The 21,963-nt window shown below is 41.7% G+C and overlaps 1 protein-coding gene across 1 annotated transcript in view; it reads left to right on the top strand.

The window, feature by feature from the left end:
* Nucleotides 1-21,963, top strand: part of GFRA4 (GDNF family receptor alpha 4) — a 408,185-nt gene that overhangs the window by 345,880 nt on the left and 40,342 nt on the right. The window contains exon 3 of the mRNA XM_075855772.1: nt 11,907-12,185. Coding sequence (XP_075711887.1) covers nt 11,907-12,185 — 279 coding nt within the window. The remainder of the gene's footprint in view (nt 1-11,906; nt 12,186-21,963) is intronic.

Genomic DNA, 21,963 nt, shown 5'->3' with positions numbered 1-21,963 from the left:
TCGATTTAGAGACTAGTGGGGGTCTCAGTGCTCGGACCCCCAACAATCCAAACTTCTGACATGTGACTATGACATGTCAGAGGTTTGTTGAGCGTTTAGTTACCCTAACTCTACACAAAAGACCACAGACACAAATTTGTGGTTGAAAAGGCCATTATTTTCCATACCACATATCGGACCAAAATTTGAAATAAATTTATAAATACCAAAACCACAACAAATTGCACATAACCGTCACAGTGCATAAAAAACATTACAATAAATAACTTTTACAGGAGGAGTCCTTGGAGTAATTTTCATCCTTTTACGCAACTTTTTTTTAAACGGCGGCGTAAGAAAATGCCCCGTCTAAACAAAACAACAGTTTTACCCATTAAATTCAATGACCAGATGTTTGTAGGTATTAAGCTACCAATTATGCCCCGAAATACGCCCGAAAGCACAGCGTGTGAACATACCCTTAGAGCTTATACAGTGAAGGAAATAAGTATTTGATCCCTTGCTGATTTTGTAAGTTTGCCCACTGTCAAAGACATGGACAGTCTAGAATTTTTAGGCTAGGTTAATTTTACCAGTGAGAGATAGATTATATAAAAATAAAAAATAAACTGAAAATCACATTGTCAAAATTATATATATTTATTTGCATTGTGCACAGAGAAATAAGTATTTGATCCCTTTGGCAAACAAGACTTAATACTTGGTGGCAAAACAATTGTTGGCAAGCACAGCAGTCAGATGTTTTTTGTAGTTGATGATGAGGTTGCACACATGTTGGATGGAATTTTGGCCCACTCCTCTTTGCAGATCATCTGTAAATCATTAAGATTTTGAGGCTGTCGCTTGGCAACTCAGATCTTCAGCTCTCTCCATAAGTTTTCGATGGGATTAAGGTCTGGAGACTGGCTAGGCCACTCCATGACCTTAATGTGCTTCTTTTTGAGCCACTCCTTTGTTGCCTCGGCTGTATGTTTCGGGTCATTCTCGTGCTGGAAGACCCAGCCACGAGCCATTTTTAATGTCCTGGTGGAGGGAAGGAGGTTGTCACTCAGGATTTGACTGTACATGGCTCCATCCATTCTCCCATTGATGCGGTGAAGTAGTCCTGTGCCCTTAGCAGAGAAACACCCCCAAAACATAATGTTTCCACCTCCATGCTTGACAGTGGGGACGGTGTTCTTTGGGTCATAGGCAGCATTTCTCTTCCTCCAAACACGGCGAGTTGAGTTAATGCCAAAGAGCTCAATTTTAGTCTCATCTGACCACAGCACCTTCTCCCAATCACTCTCAGAATCATCCAGATGTTCATTTGCAAACTTCAGACGGGCCTGTACATGTGCCTTCTTGAGCAGGGGGACCTTGCGGGCACTGCAGGATTTTAATCCATTACGGCGTGATGTGTTACCAATGGTTTTCTTGGTGACTGTGGTCCCAGCTGCCTTGAGATCATTAACAAGTTCCCCCCGTGTAGTTTTCGGCTGAGCTCTCACCTTCCTCAGGATCAAGGATACCCCACGAGGTGAGATTTTGCATGGAGCCCCAGATCGATGTCGATTGACAGTGATTTTGTATGTCTTCCATTTTCTTACTATTGCACCAACAGTTGTCTCCTTCTCACCCAGCGTCTTACTTATGGTTTTGTAGCCCATTCCAGCCTTGTGCAGGTCTATGATCTTGTCCCTGACATCCTTAGAAAGCTCTTTGGTCTTGCCCATGTTGTAGAGGTTAGAGTCAGACTGATTAATTGAGTCTGTGGACAGGAGTCTTTTATACAGGTGACCATGTAAGAGCTGTCTATAATGCAGGCACCAAGTTGATTTGGAGCGTGTAACTGGTCTGGAGGAGGCTGAACTCTTAATGGTTGGCCGGGGATCAAATACTTATTTCTCTGTGCACAATGCAAATAAATATATATCATTTTGACAATGTGATTTTCTTTTTTTTTTTTTATATATATAATCTATCTCTCACTGGTAAAATTAACCTAGCCTAAAAATTCTAGACTGTTCATGACTTTGACAGTGGGCAAACTTACAAAATCAGCAAGGGATCAAATACTTATTTCCTTCACTGTATTGCAATATTAATTACACAGGAAAGGTCTAGGAGGGATATGTAGGAGTAGATAGCAGGAAGTGCAGTGTGTGTGTGTGTGTGTGTGTGTGTGTGTGTGTGTGTGTGTGTGTGTGTGTGTGTGTGTGTGTGTGTGTGTGTGTGTGTGTGTGTGTGTGTGGGTATGTGTGGCGTGGAAGCCACGTGAAGTGCATGGAGAACCTGCTGCATGTGTGCTGAGCATGAGGCCTGCGTGCATCTGCCGGTAGAAGTGGATGGTGAGCAATAGGTAAGTACTGGAAGTCGCCGAGAGGCAAGCCAGTGGCTGTGGGAACAGTGACCGAGTGAGAGGTGCAGGATGTGGGCTATGGGAGACTGTGTGGACCACGTGTAGCGACCATGAGATGTTCCGATGGAGCGGTAATCAGGCCATCAGAGACTTTGGAAACCATAACTTCAGGAAAAGTGGACTGTGAATATCCAGCCCTGAGTTGGGGTGTAACAGGACTGAGATAAAGTCTTGTTGTCCTTTGGCCTACTGAAGGGGCCTGTTCCTCTGAGTGTGGCAGAGTGAGTGGACAGTGGGCATGAGGTGCCGTAACGAGTACAGGGAGTATACCGTCTCCTGATGAACAGGAGAAGTGCACATGTTACACTGTGTCCTGCAATACCAGCGTATCCACTGTGAAGTTCAGTTGTATTGTTGTTACGCTTTATAGTGAGCAGGTCCTTAAAGAGACAGTTACGAAATCTGTGAGAATTAGTATTGGGACTGTGTTAACCACAGGCGTTGCACTAAGCTCCTGAGGGGGGTCGAGGATCCGTTAGGTAGTGGTGTAGTGCACAGAGCGGTTTTCTGCAAGTTGACTGGTGTAACTCCGCGAGTAACACAAAGGCAGGCAAAGAGACTACCCTATGAGATCCACATCGGCAGGGCAGGATGAGCTAAGAGTCGGGTTGTAGGTGGGTGGATGTTGTAGTGAACAATGGATACGACACCGCTGCTGGTTAAACTTTTTACTGTAGACAATCAGAACAGGATATCTTCTTCTTTAAAACATATAACTTCAGGTAACAAATGTCTTCATAGATGGCGCAGGAAAACGGGCATGTGGTAATCACTAATGACAGGTTGGGACGTTGAAGTGCGCCGCTCAATATCTATTTTGTTTCCCCCGAATTGCGAAGGCCTTGGTGCGCTGGTCTACAGTACGGGATCTATGCTTCCTTGTCCTTGATCATGGGGGAAACAGTACCTGTGCTCCTCCGCTCCTTCTCTCTCTTTCCTGGGACCGCGTCTAGGGTCCGGCTGCTGCGGCATAGGACTCGGAGTCGCTGGACTGCTTCATGACTGGACTGCTGCTCAGCTGGGCTGCTGCACGGCTGGACTGCTGGGCTGCTGCACGGCTGGACTGCTGCATCGCTGGGCTGCTGCACGGCTGGACTGCTAGGCTCCTGCATGGCTGGACTGCTGGGCTGCTACACTGCTGGGCTGCTGCACGGCTGGATTGCTACACCGCTGGACTGCTGCACGGCTGGGACTGCTAGGCTACTGCACAGCTGGACTGCTACACCGCTGGGCTGCTGCACTTCTGGACTGCTGGGCGGCTTGTGCTGGTGGCCACTGGGCGGCTTGTGCTGGTGGCTGCTGGGTGGCTAGTGCTGGTGGCTGCTGGGCGGCTAGTGCTGGGTGGCTTGGCTGGGTTGGGGGCCGGGTGCTCACTGAGGCCTCTGGTGTCCACAACCTCGACACGGGCCATCCTTCTTCACTCCGTACTCTTTCCCCCTCTCCTCAGTTCCCTACCACTGCCTCTTCCTTTCTCCTCACCTCCACACACTGTCCTCCGCCCTTCCACAGCTTCCGCTCCTTCTACCGCTCCACTCTCCTCCTCGCGCCCTCTTCTCTCACCTCATCGCGCCCTTTGTCACTTCCGTCTTCCCCTCTTCTGGTTCCTTCCGCGGCTTCAATCGCTCCTCCTGCGCATGCACGAGCACATCATGGCACCCGGTGGTGAACTGCCGTTGTCATGACAATGACAACGTGCGTGCGATCGGAGCCGAACTTCCTGTGAGTCTGCCATGGTCCTTGCACTATCTTCAAAGCGTTCCAGGGCCGTGCTGACCGCCCTTACAGCGTTCTCACCTTGGAACAACCCGACCTGTACGGAAATCCTGCGGAGTTGAGATCCACAGCCACGATATTAACCTCACTAAAATATGTACCTAAGAATCTACATTAATAAAGCTGCTGAACTTCAACGATCTGCGATTTTGTTCAGAACCACCCGTTATAAATAGTGCCAGTTACAGTACCCTCATAAACAGTGCTTGACAGAGTGTTCCCATAAACAGTGCCAGCTACAGTACCCTCATAAACAGTGCTAGACAGAGTGTTCCCATAAACAGTGCCAGGCAGATAGTGCTCCCATAGGGGAACTGCAGACTAAAAAGCCAGACTACTGTTATAGGAGGAGGTCCAGAGTATACAACCAGACTACTGTTATAGGAGGAGCTCCAGAGTATACAACCAGACTACTGTTATAGGAGGAGGTCCAGAGTATACAACCAGACTACTGTTTTAGAAGGAGCTCCAGAGTATACAACCAGACTACTGTTATAGGAGGAGGTCCAGAGTATACAACCAGACTACTGTTATAGGAGGAAATCCAGAGTATACAACCAGACTACTGTTATAGGAGGAGGTCCAGAGTATATAACCAGACTACTGTTATAGGAGGAGGTCCAGAGTATATAACCAGACTACTGTTATAGGAGGAGGTCCAGAGTATATAACCAGACTACTGTTATAGGAGGAGGTCCAGAGTATACAACCAGACTACTGTTATAGGAGGAGCTCCAGAGTATACAACCAGACTACTGTTATAGGAGGAGGTCCAGACTATACAACCAGACTACTGTTATAGGAGGAGGTCCAGAGTATACAACCAGACTACTGTTATAGGAGGAGGTCCAGAGTATATAACCAGACTACTGTTATAGGAGGAGGTCCAGAGTATACAACCAGACTACTGTTATAGGAGGAGCTCCAGAGTATACAACCAGACTACTGTTATAGGAGGAGGTCCAGACTATACAACCAGACTACTGTTATAGGAGGAGGTCCAGAGTATACAACCAGACTACTGTTATAGGAGGAGCTCCAGAGTATACAACCAGACTACTGTTATAGGAGGAGGTCCAGGGTATACAACCAGACTACTGTTATAGGAGGAGGTCCAGAGTATACAACCAGACTACTGTTATAGGAGGAGGTCCAGAGTATACAACCAGACTACTGTTATAGGAGGAGGTCCAGAGTATGCAACCAGACTACTGTTATAGGAGGAGGTCCAGAGTATACAACCAGACTACTGTTATAGGAGGAGCTCCAGAGTATACAACCAGACTACTGTTATAGGAGGAGGTCCAGAGTATACAACCAGACTACTGTTATAGGAGGAGGTCCAGAGTATACAACCAGACTGCTGTTATAGGAGGAGCTCCAGAGTATACAACCAGACTACTGTTATAGGAGGAGGTCCAGACTATACAACCAGACTACTGTTATAGGAGGAGGTCCAGAGTATACAACCAGACTACTGTTATAGGAGGAGGTCCAGAGTATATAACCAGACTACTGTTATAGGAGGAGGTCCAGAGTATACAACCAGACTACTGTTATAGGAGGAGCTCCAGAGTATACAACCAGACTACTGTTATAGGAGGAGGTCCAGACTATACAACCAGACTACTGTTATAGGAGGAGGTCCAGAGTATACAACCAGACTACTGTTATAGGAGGAGCTCCAGAGTATACAACCAGACTACTGTTATAGGAGGAGGTCCAGGGTATACAACCAGACTACTGTTATAGGAGGAGGTCCAGAGTATACAACCAGACTACTGTTATAGGAGGAGGTCCAGAGTATACAACCAGACTACTGTTATAGGAGGAGGTCCAGAGTATGCAACCAGACTACTGTTATAGGAGGAGGTCCAGAGTATACAACCAGACTACTGTTATAGGAGGAGCTCCAGAGTATACAACCAGACTACTGTTATAGGAGGAGGTCCAGAGTATACAACCAGACTACTGTTATAGGAGGAGGTCCAGAGTATACAACCAGACTGCTGTTATAGGAGGAGGTCCAGAGTATACAACCAGACTACTGTTATAGGAGGAGGTCCAGATTATACAACCAGACTACTGTTATAGGAGGAGCTCCAGAGTATACAACCAGACTACTGTTATAGGAGGAGCTCCAGAGTATACAACCAGACTACTGTTATAGGAGGAAATCCAGAGTATACAACCAGACTACTGTTATAGGAGGAGCTCCAAAGTATACAACCAGACTACTGTTATAGGAGGAGGTCCAGAGTATACAACCAGACTACTGTTATAGGAGGAGGTCCAGAGTATGCAACCAGACTACTGTTATAGGAGGAGGTCCAGAGTATACAACCAGACTACTGTTATAGGAGGAGCTCCAGAGTATACAACCAGACTGCTGTTATAGGAGGAGGTCCAGAGTATACAACCAGACTACTGTTATAGGAGGAGGTCCAGATTATACAACCAGACTACTGTTATAGGAGGAGCTCCAGAGTATACAACCAGACTACTGTTATAGGAGGAGCTCCAGAGTATACAACCAGACTACTGTTATAGGAGGAGGTCCAGAGTATACAACCAGACTACTGTTATAGGAGGAGCTCCAAAGTATACAACCAGACTACTGTTATAGGAGGAGGTCCAGAGTATACAACCAGACTACTGTTATAGGAGGAGGTCCAGAGTATACAACCAGACTACTGTTATAGGAGGAGCTCCAGAGTATACAACCAGACTACTGTTATAGGAGGAGGTCCAGGGTATACAACCAGACTACTGTTATAGGAGGAGGTCCAGAGTATACAACCAGACTACTGTTATAGGAGGAGCTCCAGAGTATACAACCAGACTACTGTTATAGGAGGAGGTCCAGAGTATACAACCAGACTACTGTTATACGAGGAGGTCCAGAGTATACAACCAGACTACTGTTATAGGAGGAGGTCCAGAGTATACAACCAGACTACTGTTATAGGAGGAGCTCCAGAGTATACAACCAGACTACTGTTATAGGAGGAGCTCCAGAGTATACAACCAGACTACTGTTATAGGAGGAGGTCCAGAGTATACAACCAGACTACTGTTATAGGAGGAGCTCCAGAGTATACAACCAGACTACTGTTATAGGAGGAGGTCCAGAGTATACAACCAGACTACTGTTTTTGGAGGAGCTCCAGAGTATACAACCAGACTACTGTTATAGGAGGAGGTCCACAGTATACAACCAGACTACTGTTATAGGAGGAGCTCCAGACTATACAACCAGACTACTGTTATAGGAGGAGCTCCAGACTATACAACCAGACTACTGTTATAGGAAGAGCTCCAGAGTATACAACCAGACTACTGTTATAGGAGGAGCTCCAGAGTATATAACCAGACTACTGTTATAGGAGGAGCTCCAGAGTATACAACCAGACTACTGTTATAGGAGGAGCTCCAGAGTATACAACCAGACTACTGTTATAGGAGGAGCTCCAGAGTATACAACCAGACTACTGTTATAGGAGGAGGTCCAGAGTATACAACCAGACTACTGTTATACGAGGAGCTCCAGAGTATACAACCAGACTACTGTTATAGCAGGAGCTCCAGAGTATACAACCAGACTACTGTTATAGGAGGAGGTCTAGAGTATACCACCAGACTACTGTTATATGAGGAGGTCCAGAGTATACAACCAGACTACTGTTATAGGAGGAGCTCCAGAGTATACAACCAGACTACTGTTATAGGAGGAGCTCCAGAGTATATAACCAGACTACTGTTATAGGAGGAGGTCCAGAGTATACAACCAGACTACTGTTATAGGAGGAGGTCCAGAGTATACAACCAGACTACTGTTATAGGAGGAGCTCCAGAGTATACAACCAGACTACTGTTATAGGAGGAGCTCCAGAGTATACAACCAGACTACTGTTATAGGAGGAGGTCCAGAGTATACAACCAGACTACTGTTATACGAGGAGCTCCAGAGTATACAACCAGACTACTGTTATAGGAGGAGCTCCAGAGTATACAATCAGACTACTGTTATAGGAGGAGCTCCAGAGTATACAACCAGACTACTGTTATAGGAGGAGGTCCACAGTATACAACCAGACTACTGTTATAGGAGGAGCTCCAGAGTATACAACCAGACTACTGTTATAGGAGGAGCTCCAGAGTATACAACCAGACTACTGTTATAGGAGGAGGTCTAGAGTATACCACCAGACTACTGTTATATGAGGAGGTCCAGAGTATACAACCAGACTACTGTTATAGGAGGAGCTCCAGAGTATACAACCAGACTACTGTTATAGGAGGAGCTCCAGAGTGTACAACCAGACTACTGTTATAGGAGGAGCTCCAGAGTATACAACCAGACTGCTGTTATAGGAGGAGCTCCAGAGTATACAACCAGACTGCTGTTATATGAGGAGGTCCAGAGTATACAACCAGACTACTGTTATAAAATGTGCTACATATTATTTGACCAGACTGCTATTATAGTGGGTGTTCCAGACTACACACCAGACTGCCGTTATTGGGGGCGCTCCATAGTACGCGTCAAGACTGCTGTTATAGGGGGCGCTCCAGACTAAACAGCCAGACTGCTTTTATAGGGGGCGCTCCAGACTACACTGCTTCTATAGGTGGAGGTCCAGACTTCACAGCCAGACTGATGTTATAGGGGGAGGTAAAGACTTCACAGCCAGACTGATGTTACAGGGGAGGTCCAGACTACACAGCCAGACTGCTGTTATAGGGGGAGGTACAGACTTCACAGCTAGACTGATGTTATAGGGGAGGTCCAGACTACACAGCCAGACTGCTGTTATAGGGGGAGGTACAGACTTCACAGCCAGACTGATGTTATAGGGGAGGTCCAGACTACACAGCCAGACTGATGTTATAGGGGGAGGTACAGACTTCACAGCCAGACTACTGTTACAGGGGGCGCTCCAAACTACACAGCCAGACTGATGTTATAAGGGGAAAACCAGACTACACAGCCAGAATACTGTTATAGGGGAGGTCCAGACTTCACAGCTAGACTGATGTTATAAGGGATGTTATTACGGGCACACCAGACTACACAGCCAGACTGCTGTTATAGGGGGGAGGTCCAGACTTCATAGCTATAACTGATGTTATAGGGGAGATCCAGATGACAAAGCCAGACAACTGTTATAGGGGGCTCCAGACTACACAGATAGACTGACTGATGTTATAGGGGAGGTCCAGACTACACAGATAGACTGCTGTTATTGGGGGCGCACCAGACTACACAGCCAGACTGCTGTTATAGGGGGAGGTCCAGACTTCACTGCCAGACTGCTGTTATAGAGGGAGGTCTAGACCACAGCCAGACTACTGTTATAGGGAGAGGTCTAGACCACAGCCAGACTGATGTTATAGGGGTGCTCCAGACTACACAGCCAGACTGATGTTATAGGGGTGCTCCAGACTACACAGCCAAACTGCTGTTATAGGGGGCGCTCCTAAATGCACAGCCAGAATGCTGCTGTAGAGGGTAGACCAGACTACACATCCAGACTGCTGTTATAGGGGGCGCTCCAGACTACATTTTCTTTGCCACCTGAATTATAATTATTGAAATTCCTTATCTATTACAGCAGGACTTCATTATCCAGTATAAATCAGAAATCTATAACTTAGAAACGTACGAATGCTTTTTATTGCAAGTGATTTAATGTTTGTTTAATCCTCTAACTGTTAAATACAGTTTGATTCATTGTTCTGCCACAGTCCTGGTACTTGGCTACAGGCTTTGGATCCATAAATTCCCAGTATTTTTCCCTACTTCTGTAATGCTGTCCCATCGGGGTCAATTAGACGTCTAACTCTAAAGGGTAATAACACGGATTTATAATTGAGGAACATTCAGAGAAGTTCTGCCGAGAAAAGCAGCATTCGGGGGGGAAAACTCCATTTTTCATGCATCACAGTCACAACTGCTCAGACATTAGCAATCCCTGTGTGTTGTGTGGACAGAGCGCGGCGGGATAAGCGCGGTGTGCCAAAACCCAGCTCTCCGATCCAAGAATTAGGATCTTTCTCCAACACCTTCTTATTGCCAGCATCCATATCATGCATAATTCATGCTCTCATTTAAATTCATGGTAGTAAAATCACAGGAGATTAGCGGAAGGCTTCATTTTGTCATTTAGTTTTTTTTCAATTTATATACTTTTATGTTTACATAGCAGGATCCATATACAGATATTTGTATGTAGTACCACCGTGTCACTGCCACAGGGCAGGGGCAGTAAAGAGGGGCATTTTTCTACCCCTCCCGCTTCTACTATATCCTATGGGCTTTGATTTTGCTACTCTCCTCGGAGTATACAGGGTTGATATAGAAGGAGCAGCATTGCCTGGCATGTAGTGTTTCGCTGCGTTCCTCCAGGAATATTTTTTTCCTCCTGCCTGCACAAAGCTAATCATACATGCTCCGGAAACCTGACTGCAACTTTATAGGAAGATATTTTGGAAGTACGATTGTTCAGGATTTGCAATGCATTAATCTTATCCACAGCTTAATGCGTTTTGCACTTGACTGAAGGGGTACGGGCCCCCTGTGGCCCTCAGCCGCTGCCTAAATGCCCAATGGTCAGGCCACCGGCATTTGATCTCGCTTCACATACCTCCACTGATAACATCTATGTCCCAATGACAAGGTATTAAAGGTGCCTATACATTGTATAGGGAAACTACCATAAGGAAAGACCCCCTTTAGATGAGAGGATCTGTAGTAGGCTCTGTCTTCGGTGAACCATCTGTTTCTATTGCACCAACTAAAACAGGGGCAAACGCAGAATTGTAAAGGGGGTTGGTGCCCACAACTAAGATGGCAAATTTCCCCCGATTATACAGACACTGCCAATTTTCTACATAAATGACATCACATATTAGGGGTTAGGAATAGTATTCATGTAATATTCCTAGTGGTATAGTGGTTAATACCTAATATCCCTGGTGGTCTGGGGTAATGAAAGGGAATTATATTGATATATACGTTATGCATAGACCAGAGTGAGTGGTTTAGTGGTTACAGTATATGGTTATTATTGTATTGTTAGGATGGGGTTAATGGCAGGAAAGCATAATAATACCTATAATTTAATAATTGTGTTTGATGTAAATGCCTAAATAGGACCAGAAATCTTTGCAGGGTTTAGAGCTCTGCTCTATTTTTATGTAACAGAGCTCCAAATCTCTTGCTTTCTTTCACACAGTCAAAGAGTAATATGATAAAATTCTGTCTGCCAGCAACCACCACTAGAGGGAGCACACTCCTATTGAACGTAATAATAAATTCATATGCAATAAGCTCCCCCTGGTGGCAGCAAAAAGAAGTTTAGCACTTAACAAATTTTCTGAGGTTTCCAATTTTTTGGACACCCTCCTCCCTCAAGCATGCACTTGCAATGGGCTTGCAGGGGGTCAGAATGGCTTAGGCTGGGTCACACGGGACATTTTTGTTGCGTTTTTAAAATTCTTTTAGTCTTCCATGTCTCTCAAAAAGAATTCATCAACCAAAACAAAACAAAAAACGCATGCTTTAAACAGCAAAAAAAAATGCACAGTGTGAATCCAGCCTAAGCCCTGTCCATCTTCCTATTTCTTATGAGTTTGTGTCTTTAGAAAGTGTCATGTGACCCTTTCATATATTTTTTATTTCGCAGTAAATTAATTCCCAACTAATATCTATGGTTTCTGTTCTCCGCAGAAAGGACAGCCGGTGCCACATCTTCCAGCAGAGACTGTCTTCAAGCTGGGGAAGCTTGCAAGAATAACCCCAGCTGCAGCTTTAACTTACGAACATTGCGCCAGTGCATAGCAGGGAACGGTGCCAACAAGTTAGCGCCCAATGCCAAGACCCAGTGCAAGCGTACTGTGGACGCGCTTCACTCCAGCCAGCTGCACGGCTGCAAGTGCAAACGAGGGATGAAGAAAGAAAAGAACTGTCTAAATATATATTGGAGCATTCACCACACCCTGATGGAAGGTGAGCGTACGGCGGGTACCAACAAAAACACCGGGAACACTGAATGATATGTATGACAGCCGGTGGAGCCGAGCTGAAGTTGACATTGAAAGAGGATCCTTCACTAGTTTATTAATTCACTATCTCCTAACTAATCTAATAGGCGCTATGATGCTGATAAAAACAGTGTAATTTTTTTTTTCCAAAAACATTTTTTATTTGCAAAGTTATGAGTACTTTTCTAAATATGCTAATTTAGCTATAATAGCCAAATAGGAGATGACTCTTTCTTTTCACTCGGGGCGGTGTAATGTTTTCTGTATGGCGCTGCCCAATCCGCATACAGCTTCTCCCCCTTTGCTGCCCAGCAACAGAGCGTGATCATAAAGTATACAGCTTCCATTCCTGACTGTGTTTCCAACTGGTGATATCTCCGGTTGTTTCACAGCTAGACCTGCTACCGTATGAAAGATTAGAATCTCATCTTTCATATGCCACCAGAATCGCTGTTCTACGTGGTCCACAGCCGGAGATTTGGCTGTTTGAAGTGCTCCCCCTTCCCTTCAGCCCCAGTCTCTCACACTGTGTGAAGCAGCTTCATGCTGATAGGACAGGATCAGAGGTTGGGAGGAGCTCCACCTCAGAAGAATCGGTGGTGTTGACACCCACTTCTCTAGTATAGGCTCATTTGCATATTTGGAAAATAAAGCTCATAACTTTTAAAATAATAATCTTTTTGGGACACAATTTTCACTAGTGTCAGTGTGACAGCGCTAGGAGATTGGGCATTACTAAACTGGGCATTACTAAACTAGTGACAGATCCGCTGTCTGCTCTATATGCTCACTATATATAACATTGGGCTTTATATATACCACTTGGCCACCAGGGCTTATGCACTGTATAAGATTGGACATGGTATTGCGATGTAATATAGTGATATCGTGTACTAGTTATTACGGAAGTATTTACATATCTACTATAGGGAATGGATTCAGGATTGAGTGTTTAGAATTACATACCATTGTGTCTTTTTGTTGAAAACAGTATATACTCTACCCAGTGGACCACTCTGTACTAAATATAATACATACCACCGTATATTGTTCTACCACTAAACCCACAGGACTAATTTTATTAGTCCAGGTTGGTACAGTGTTATATAAAATATCCACTGTATTTTATAAGAATTTGTTCAGGGTTCTTTAGGACTGTGCAAAGTTATCAGAGTCAAGGTGCTAAATCTGTACAAAGTGTCCTCTTACTTTAGTATATAACACTGGACACTTCATATAACACCGGACCACCCTGGAATAATTATATTATATAACACTGGACACTTCATATATCACTGGACCACCCTGGAATAATTATAGTATATAACACTGGACACTTCATCTAACACCGGACCACCCTGGAATAATTATATTATATAACACTGGACACTTCATATATCACTGGACCACCCTGGAATAATTATATTATATAACACTGGACACTTCATATATCACTGGACCACCCTGGAATAATTATATTATATAACACTGGACACTTCATATATCACTGGACCACCCTGGAATAATTATAGTATATAACACTGGACACTTCATCTAACACCGGACCACCCTGGAATAATTATATTATATAACACTGGACACTTCATATATCACTGGACCACCCTGGAATAATTATAGTATATAACACTGGACACTTCATATAACACCGGATCACCCTGGAATAATTATATTATATAACACTGGACACTTCATATAACACCGGACCACCCTGGAATAATTATATTATATAACACTGGACACTTCATATACCACTGGACCACCCTGGAATAATTATAGTATATAACACTGGACACTTCATATAACACCGGATCACCCTGGAATAATTATATTATATAACACTGGACACTCCATACAACACTGGACCACCCTGGAATAATTATATTATATAACACTGGACACTTCATATAACACCGGACCACCCTGGAATAATTATAGTATATAACACTGGACACTTCATATAACACCGGATCACCCTGGAATAATTATATTATATAACACTGGACACTCCATACAACACTGGACCACCCTGGAATAATTATATTATATAACACTGGACACTTCATATAACACCGGACCACCCTGGAATAATTATAGTATATAACACTGGACACTTCATATAACACCGGATCACCCTGGAATAATTATATTATATAACACTGGACACTCCATACAACACTGGACCACCCTGGAATAATTATATTATATAACACTGGACACTTCATATAACACCGGACCACCCTGGAATAATTATAGTATATAACACTGGACACTCCATACAACACTGGACCACCCTGGAATAATTATATTATATAACACTGGACACTTCATATAACACCGGACCACCCTGGAATAATTATAGTATATAACACTGGACACTTCATATAACACCGGATCACCCTGGAATAATTATATTATATAACACTGGACACTCCATACAACACTGGACCACCCTGGAATAATTATATTATATAACACTGGACACTTCATATAACACCGGACCACCCTGGAATAATTATAGTATATAACACTGGACACTTCATATAACACCGGATCACCCTGGAATAATTATATTATATAACACTGGACACTCCATACAACACTGGACCACCCTGGAATAATTATATTATATAACACTGGACACTTCATATAACACCGGACCACCCTGGAATAATTATAGTATATAACACTGGACACTTCATATATCACTGGACCACCCTGGAATAATTATATTATATAACACTGGACACTTCATACAACACTGGACCACCCTGGAATAATTATAGTATATAACACTGGACACTTCATATAACACTGGACCACCCTGGAATAATTATAGTATATAACACTGGACACTTCATATATCACTGGACCACCCTGGAATAATTATATTATATAACACTCGACACTTCATATAACACTGGACCACCCTGGAATAATTATATTATATAACACTAACACTGGACACTTCATATAACACCGGACCACCCTGGAATAATTATATTATATAACACTGGACACTTCATATATCACTGGACCACCCTGGAATAATTATATTATATAACACTGGACACTTCATATATCACTGGACCACCCTGGAATAATTATATTATATAACACTGGACACTTCATATAACACTGGACCACCCTGGAATAATTATATTATATAACACTGGACACTTCATATATCACTGGACCACCCTGGAATAATTATAGTATATAACACTGGACACTTCATATAACACTGGACCACCCTGGAATAATTATATTATATAACACTGGACACTTCATATACCACTGGACCACCCTGGAATAATTATATTATATAACACTGGACACTTCATATATCACTGGACCACCCTGGAATAATTATAGTATATAACACTGGACACTTCATATATCACTGGACCACCCTGGAATAATTATATTATATAACACTGGACACTTCATATAACACCGGACCACCCTGGAATAATTATATTATATAACACTGGACACTTCATATAACACCGGACCACCCTGGAATAATTATATTATATAACACTGGACACTTCATATAACACTGGTCTACCCTGGAATAATTATAGTATATAACACTGGACACTTCATATAACACCGGACCACCCTGGAATAATTATATTATATAACACTGGACACTTCATATAACACCGGACCACCCTGGAATAATTATAGTATATAACACTGGACACTTCATACAACACTGGACCACCCTGGAATAATTATAGTATATAACACTGGACACTTCATATAACACCGGACCACCCTGGAATAATTATATTATATAACACTGGACACTTCATATATCACTGGATCACCCTGGAATAATTATATTATATAACACTGGACACTTCATATAACACCGGACCACCCTGGAATAATTATATTATATAACACTGGACACTTCATATACCACTGGACCACCCTGGAATAATTATAGTATATAACACTGGACACTTCATATATCACTGGACCACCCTGGAATAATTATATTATATAACACTGGACACTTCATATAACACCGGACCACCCTGGAATAATTATATTATATAACACTGGACACTTCATATAACACCGGACCACCCTGGAATAATTATATTATATAACACTGGACACTTCATATACCACTGGTCCACCCTGGAATAATTATATTATATAACACTGGACACTTCATATAACACCGGACCACCCTGGAATAATTATATTATATAACACTGGACACTTCATATACCACTGGACCACCCTGGAATAATTATAGTATATAACACTGGACCACCCTGGAATAATTATAGTATATAACACGGACACTTCATATAACACTGGACCACCCTGGAATAATTATAGTATATAACACTGGACACTTCATATATCACTGGACCACCCTGGAATAATTATAGTATATAACACTGGACACTTCATCTAACACCGGACCACCCTGGAATAATTATATTATATAACACTGGACACTTCATATATCACTGGACCACCCTGGAATAATTATATTATATAACACTGGACACTTCATATATCACTGGACCACCCTGGAATAATTATATTATATAACACTGGACACTTCATACAATACTGGACCACCCTGGAATAATTATAGTATATAACACTGGACACTTCATATATCACTGGACCACCCTGGAATAATTATAGTATATAACACTGGACACTTCATCTAACACCGGACCACCCTGGAATAATTATATTATATAACACTGGACACTTCATATAACACCGGACCACCCTGGAATAATTATATTATATAACACAGGACACTTCATATAACACCGGACCACCCTGGAATAATTATAGTATATAACACTGGACACTTCATATATCACTGGACCACCCTGGAATAATTATAGTATATAACACTGGACACTTCATATATCACTGGACCACCCTGGAATAATTATAGTATATAACACTGGACACTTCATATAACACCGGACCACCCTGGAATAATTATATTATATAACACTGGACACTTCATATAACACCGGACCACCCTGGAATAATTATAGTATGTAACACTGGACACTTCATATATCACTGGACCACCCTGGAATAATTATAGTATATAACACTGGACACTTCATATAACACCGGACCACCCTGGAATAATTATATTATATAACACTGGACACTTCATATACCACTGGACCACCCTGGAATAATTATAGTATATAACACTGGACACTTCATATATCACTGGTCCACCCTGGAATAATTATATTATATAACACTGGACACTTCATATAACACCGGACCACCCTGGAATAATTATATTATATAACACTGGACACTTCATATATCACTGGACCACCCTGGAATAATTATAGTATATAACACTGGACACTTCATATATCACTGGACCACCCTGGAATAATTATATTATATAACACTGGACACTTCATATAACACCGGACCACCCTGGAATAATTATATTATATAACACTGGACACTTCATATATCACCGGACCACCCTGGAATAATTATATTATATAACACTGGACACTTCATATAACACCGGACCACCCTGGAATAATTATATTATATAACACTGGACACTTCATATAACACTGGTCCACCCTGGAATAATTATATTATATAACACTGGACACTTCATATAACACCGGACCACCCTGGAATAATTATAGTATATAACACTGGACACTTCATATATCACTGGACCACCCTGGAATAATTATATTATATAACACTGGACACTTCATATAACACTGGACCACCCTGGAATAATTATAGTATATAACACTGGACACTTCATATAACACTGGACCACCCTGGAATAATTATATTATATAACACTGGACACTTCATATAACACCGGACCACCCTGGAATAATTATAGTATGTAACACTGGACACTTCATATATCACTGGACCACGCTGGAATAATTATAGTATATAACACTGGACACTTCATATAACACCGGACCACCCTGGAATAATTATATTATATAACACTGGACACTTCATATACCACTGGACCACCCTGGAATAATTATAGTATATAACACTGGACACTTCATATATCACTGGACCACCCTGGAATAATTATATTATATAACACTGGACACTTCATATATCACTGGTCCACCCTGGAATAATTATATTATATAACGCTGGACACTTCATATAACACCGGACCACCCTGGAATAATTATATTATATAACACTGGACACTTCATATAACACCGGACCACCCTGGAATAATTATATTATATAACACTGGACACTTCATATAACACCGGTCCACCCTGGAATAATTATATTATATAACACTGGACACTTCATATAACACCGGACCACCCTGGAATAATTATATTATATAACACTGGACACTTCATACAACACTGGACCACCCTGGAATAATTATATTATATAACACTGGACACTTCATATACCACTGGTCCACCCTGGAATAATTATATTATATAACACTGGACACTTCATATAACACCGGACCACCCTGGAATAATTATATTATATAACACTGGACACTTCATATAACACTGGTCCACCCTGGAATAATTATATTATATAACACTGGACACTTCATATAACACCGGACCACCCTGGAATAATTATATTATATAACACTGGACACTTCATACAACACTGGACCACCCTGGAATAATTATATTATATAACACTGGACACTTCATATACCACTGGTCCACCCTGGAATAATTATATTATATAACACTGGACACTTCATATAACACTGGACCACCCTGGAATAATTATATTATATAACACTGGACACTTCATATATCACTGGACCACCCTGGAATAATTATATTATATAACACTGGACACTTCATATAACACCGGACCACCCTGGAATAATTATAGTATATAACACTGGACACTTCATATATCACTGGACCACCCTGGAATAATTATATTATATAACACTGGACACTTCATATAACACTGGACCACCCTGGAATAATTATAGTATATAACACTGGACACTTCATATAACACTGGACCACCCTGGAATAATTATATTATATAACACTGGACACTTCATATAACACCGGACCACCCTGGAATAATTATATTATATAACACTGGACACTTCATATAACACCGGACCACCCTGGAATAATTATAGTATATAACACTGGACACTTCATATAACACCGGATCACCCTGGAATAATTATATTATATAACACTGGACACTTCATATATCACTGGATCACCCTGGAATAATTATAGTATATAACACTGGACACTTCATATAACACCGGACCACCCTGGAATAATTATAGTATATAACACTGGACACTTCATATAACACCGGATCACCCTGGAATAATTATATTATATAACACTGGACACTTCATATATCACTGGACCACCCTGGAATAATTATAGTATATAACACTGGACACTTCATATAACACCGGACCACCCTGGAATAATTATATTATATAACACTGGACACTTCATATAACACCGGACCACCCTGGAATAATTATATTATATAACACTGGACACTTCATATATCACTGGACCACCCTGGAATAATTATAGTATATAACACTGGACACTTCATATAACACCGGACCACCCTGGAATAATTATATTATATAACACTGGACACTTCATATATCACTGGACCACCCTGGAATAATTATAGTATATAACACTGGACACTTCATATAACACCGGACCACCCTGGAATAATTATATTATATAACACTGGACACTTCATATAACACCGGACCACCCTGGAATAATTATAGTATATAACACTGGACACTTCATATAACACCGGACCACCCTGGAATAATTATATTATATAACACTGGACACTTCATATATCACTGGATCACCCTGGAATAATTATAGTATATAACACTGGACACTTCATATAACACTGGACCACCCTGGAATAATTATATTATATAACACTGGACACTTCATATAACACTGGACCACCCTGGAATAATTATAGTATATAACACTGGACACTTCATATAACACTGGACCACCCTGGAATAATTATATTATATAACACTGGACACTTCATATAACACTGGACCACCCTGGAATAATTATATTATATAACACTGGAGACTTCATATAACACTGGACCACCCTGGAATAATTATAGTATATAACACTGGACACTTCATATACCACTGGACCACCCTTGAATAATTATATTATATAACACTGGACACTTCATACAACACTGGACCACCCTGGAATAATTATATTATATAACACTGGACACTTCATATAACACTGGACCACCCTGGAATAATTATATTATATAACACTGGACACTTCATATAACACCGGACCACCCTGGAATAATTATATTATATAACACTGGACACTTCATATATCACCGGACCACCCTGGAATAATTATATTATATAACACTGGACACTTCATATAACACTGGACCACCCTGGAATAATTATAGTATATAACACTGGACACTTCATATATCACTGGACCACCCTGGAATAATTATAGTATATAACACTGGACACTTCATATATCACTGGACCACCCTGGAATAATTATAGTATATAACACTGGACACTTCATATATCACTGGACCACCCTGGAATAATTATATTATATAACACTGGACACTTCATATAACACTGGACCACCCTGGAATAATTATAGTATATAACACTGGACACTTCATATATCACTGGACCACCCTGGAATAATTATAGTATATAACACTGGACACTTCATATATCACTGGACCACCCTGGAATAATTATATTATATAACACTGGACACTTCATACAATACTGGACCACCCTGGAATAATTATAGTATATAACACTGGACACTTCATATATCACTGGACCACCCTGGAATAATTATAGTATATAACACTGGACACTTCATATATCACTGGACCACCCTGGAATAATTATAGTATATAACACTGGACACTTCATATATTTTATTATTGAATGACCAGAAACTGGGCAGTTACAAAAATGTTAATGTTCTTTTAAATTAGCCCCTCTCTTGTGCGCCGTTTCTGGAGTGATGATTTATTTTGATAATTTGCCGTGTATCTGGCGTCTCGGTTTAATCAATACACGCTGTTGTCTGCCTATTTTAACTGCTCCGAAAAAAACTGTTGTTGCTGTAATATCGCAAGTAATAGACCGTGGCAGCAATAATGATGAAAGCCAAAAAAAACAGATGTACGTTTTTGTGAATCTATTTGCTAGAGGAAGTCTCGCTTGTGAAATGGAGTAGCTGACAGGTGTGTGTCAGGCGAGAACACAGTCTAGCGTTGGTGACTGACAGGGTAGGCAGCTGTTTTTGGGGAAACCGTATATAAGGTAGCCCATGTGGGAACAAGTACCTCACAGCGCCGCTTAGTTGACATGAGACGCGTTCCGCCCACAAATTGGCCGCAGCAGGGAGCGAGGAGCAGGCAAGTGGCGGCCATAAAAGCTAAAGGCATGATAGGAATTTGGATTGGGTGCGATTAATACATTTCATTTTTTTTAGGCCATTGATCGTAGGGAAAAAAGTTATAAAATGTCAAGATGGGTAAAAAAAAAAAAACGCCTGAAAAAGGTGGCCAAAACGCGTGTGGTAACAAACCACTTCGAAAAAAACGGAGCTGATTTCTCCAGGCAGAATTTTCTGCCCGCAAATAGCTTTGTGTGA

The sequence above is a fragment of the Rhinoderma darwinii genome, chromosome 1 (genome assembly GCF_050947455.1).
Source record: "Rhinoderma darwinii isolate aRhiDar2 chromosome 1, aRhiDar2.hap1, whole genome shotgun sequence".
Taxonomy (NCBI): domain Eukaryota; kingdom Metazoa; phylum Chordata; class Amphibia; order Anura; family Rhinodermatidae; genus Rhinoderma; species Rhinoderma darwinii.
This window is presented reverse-complemented; position numbering and strand designations above follow the sequence as displayed.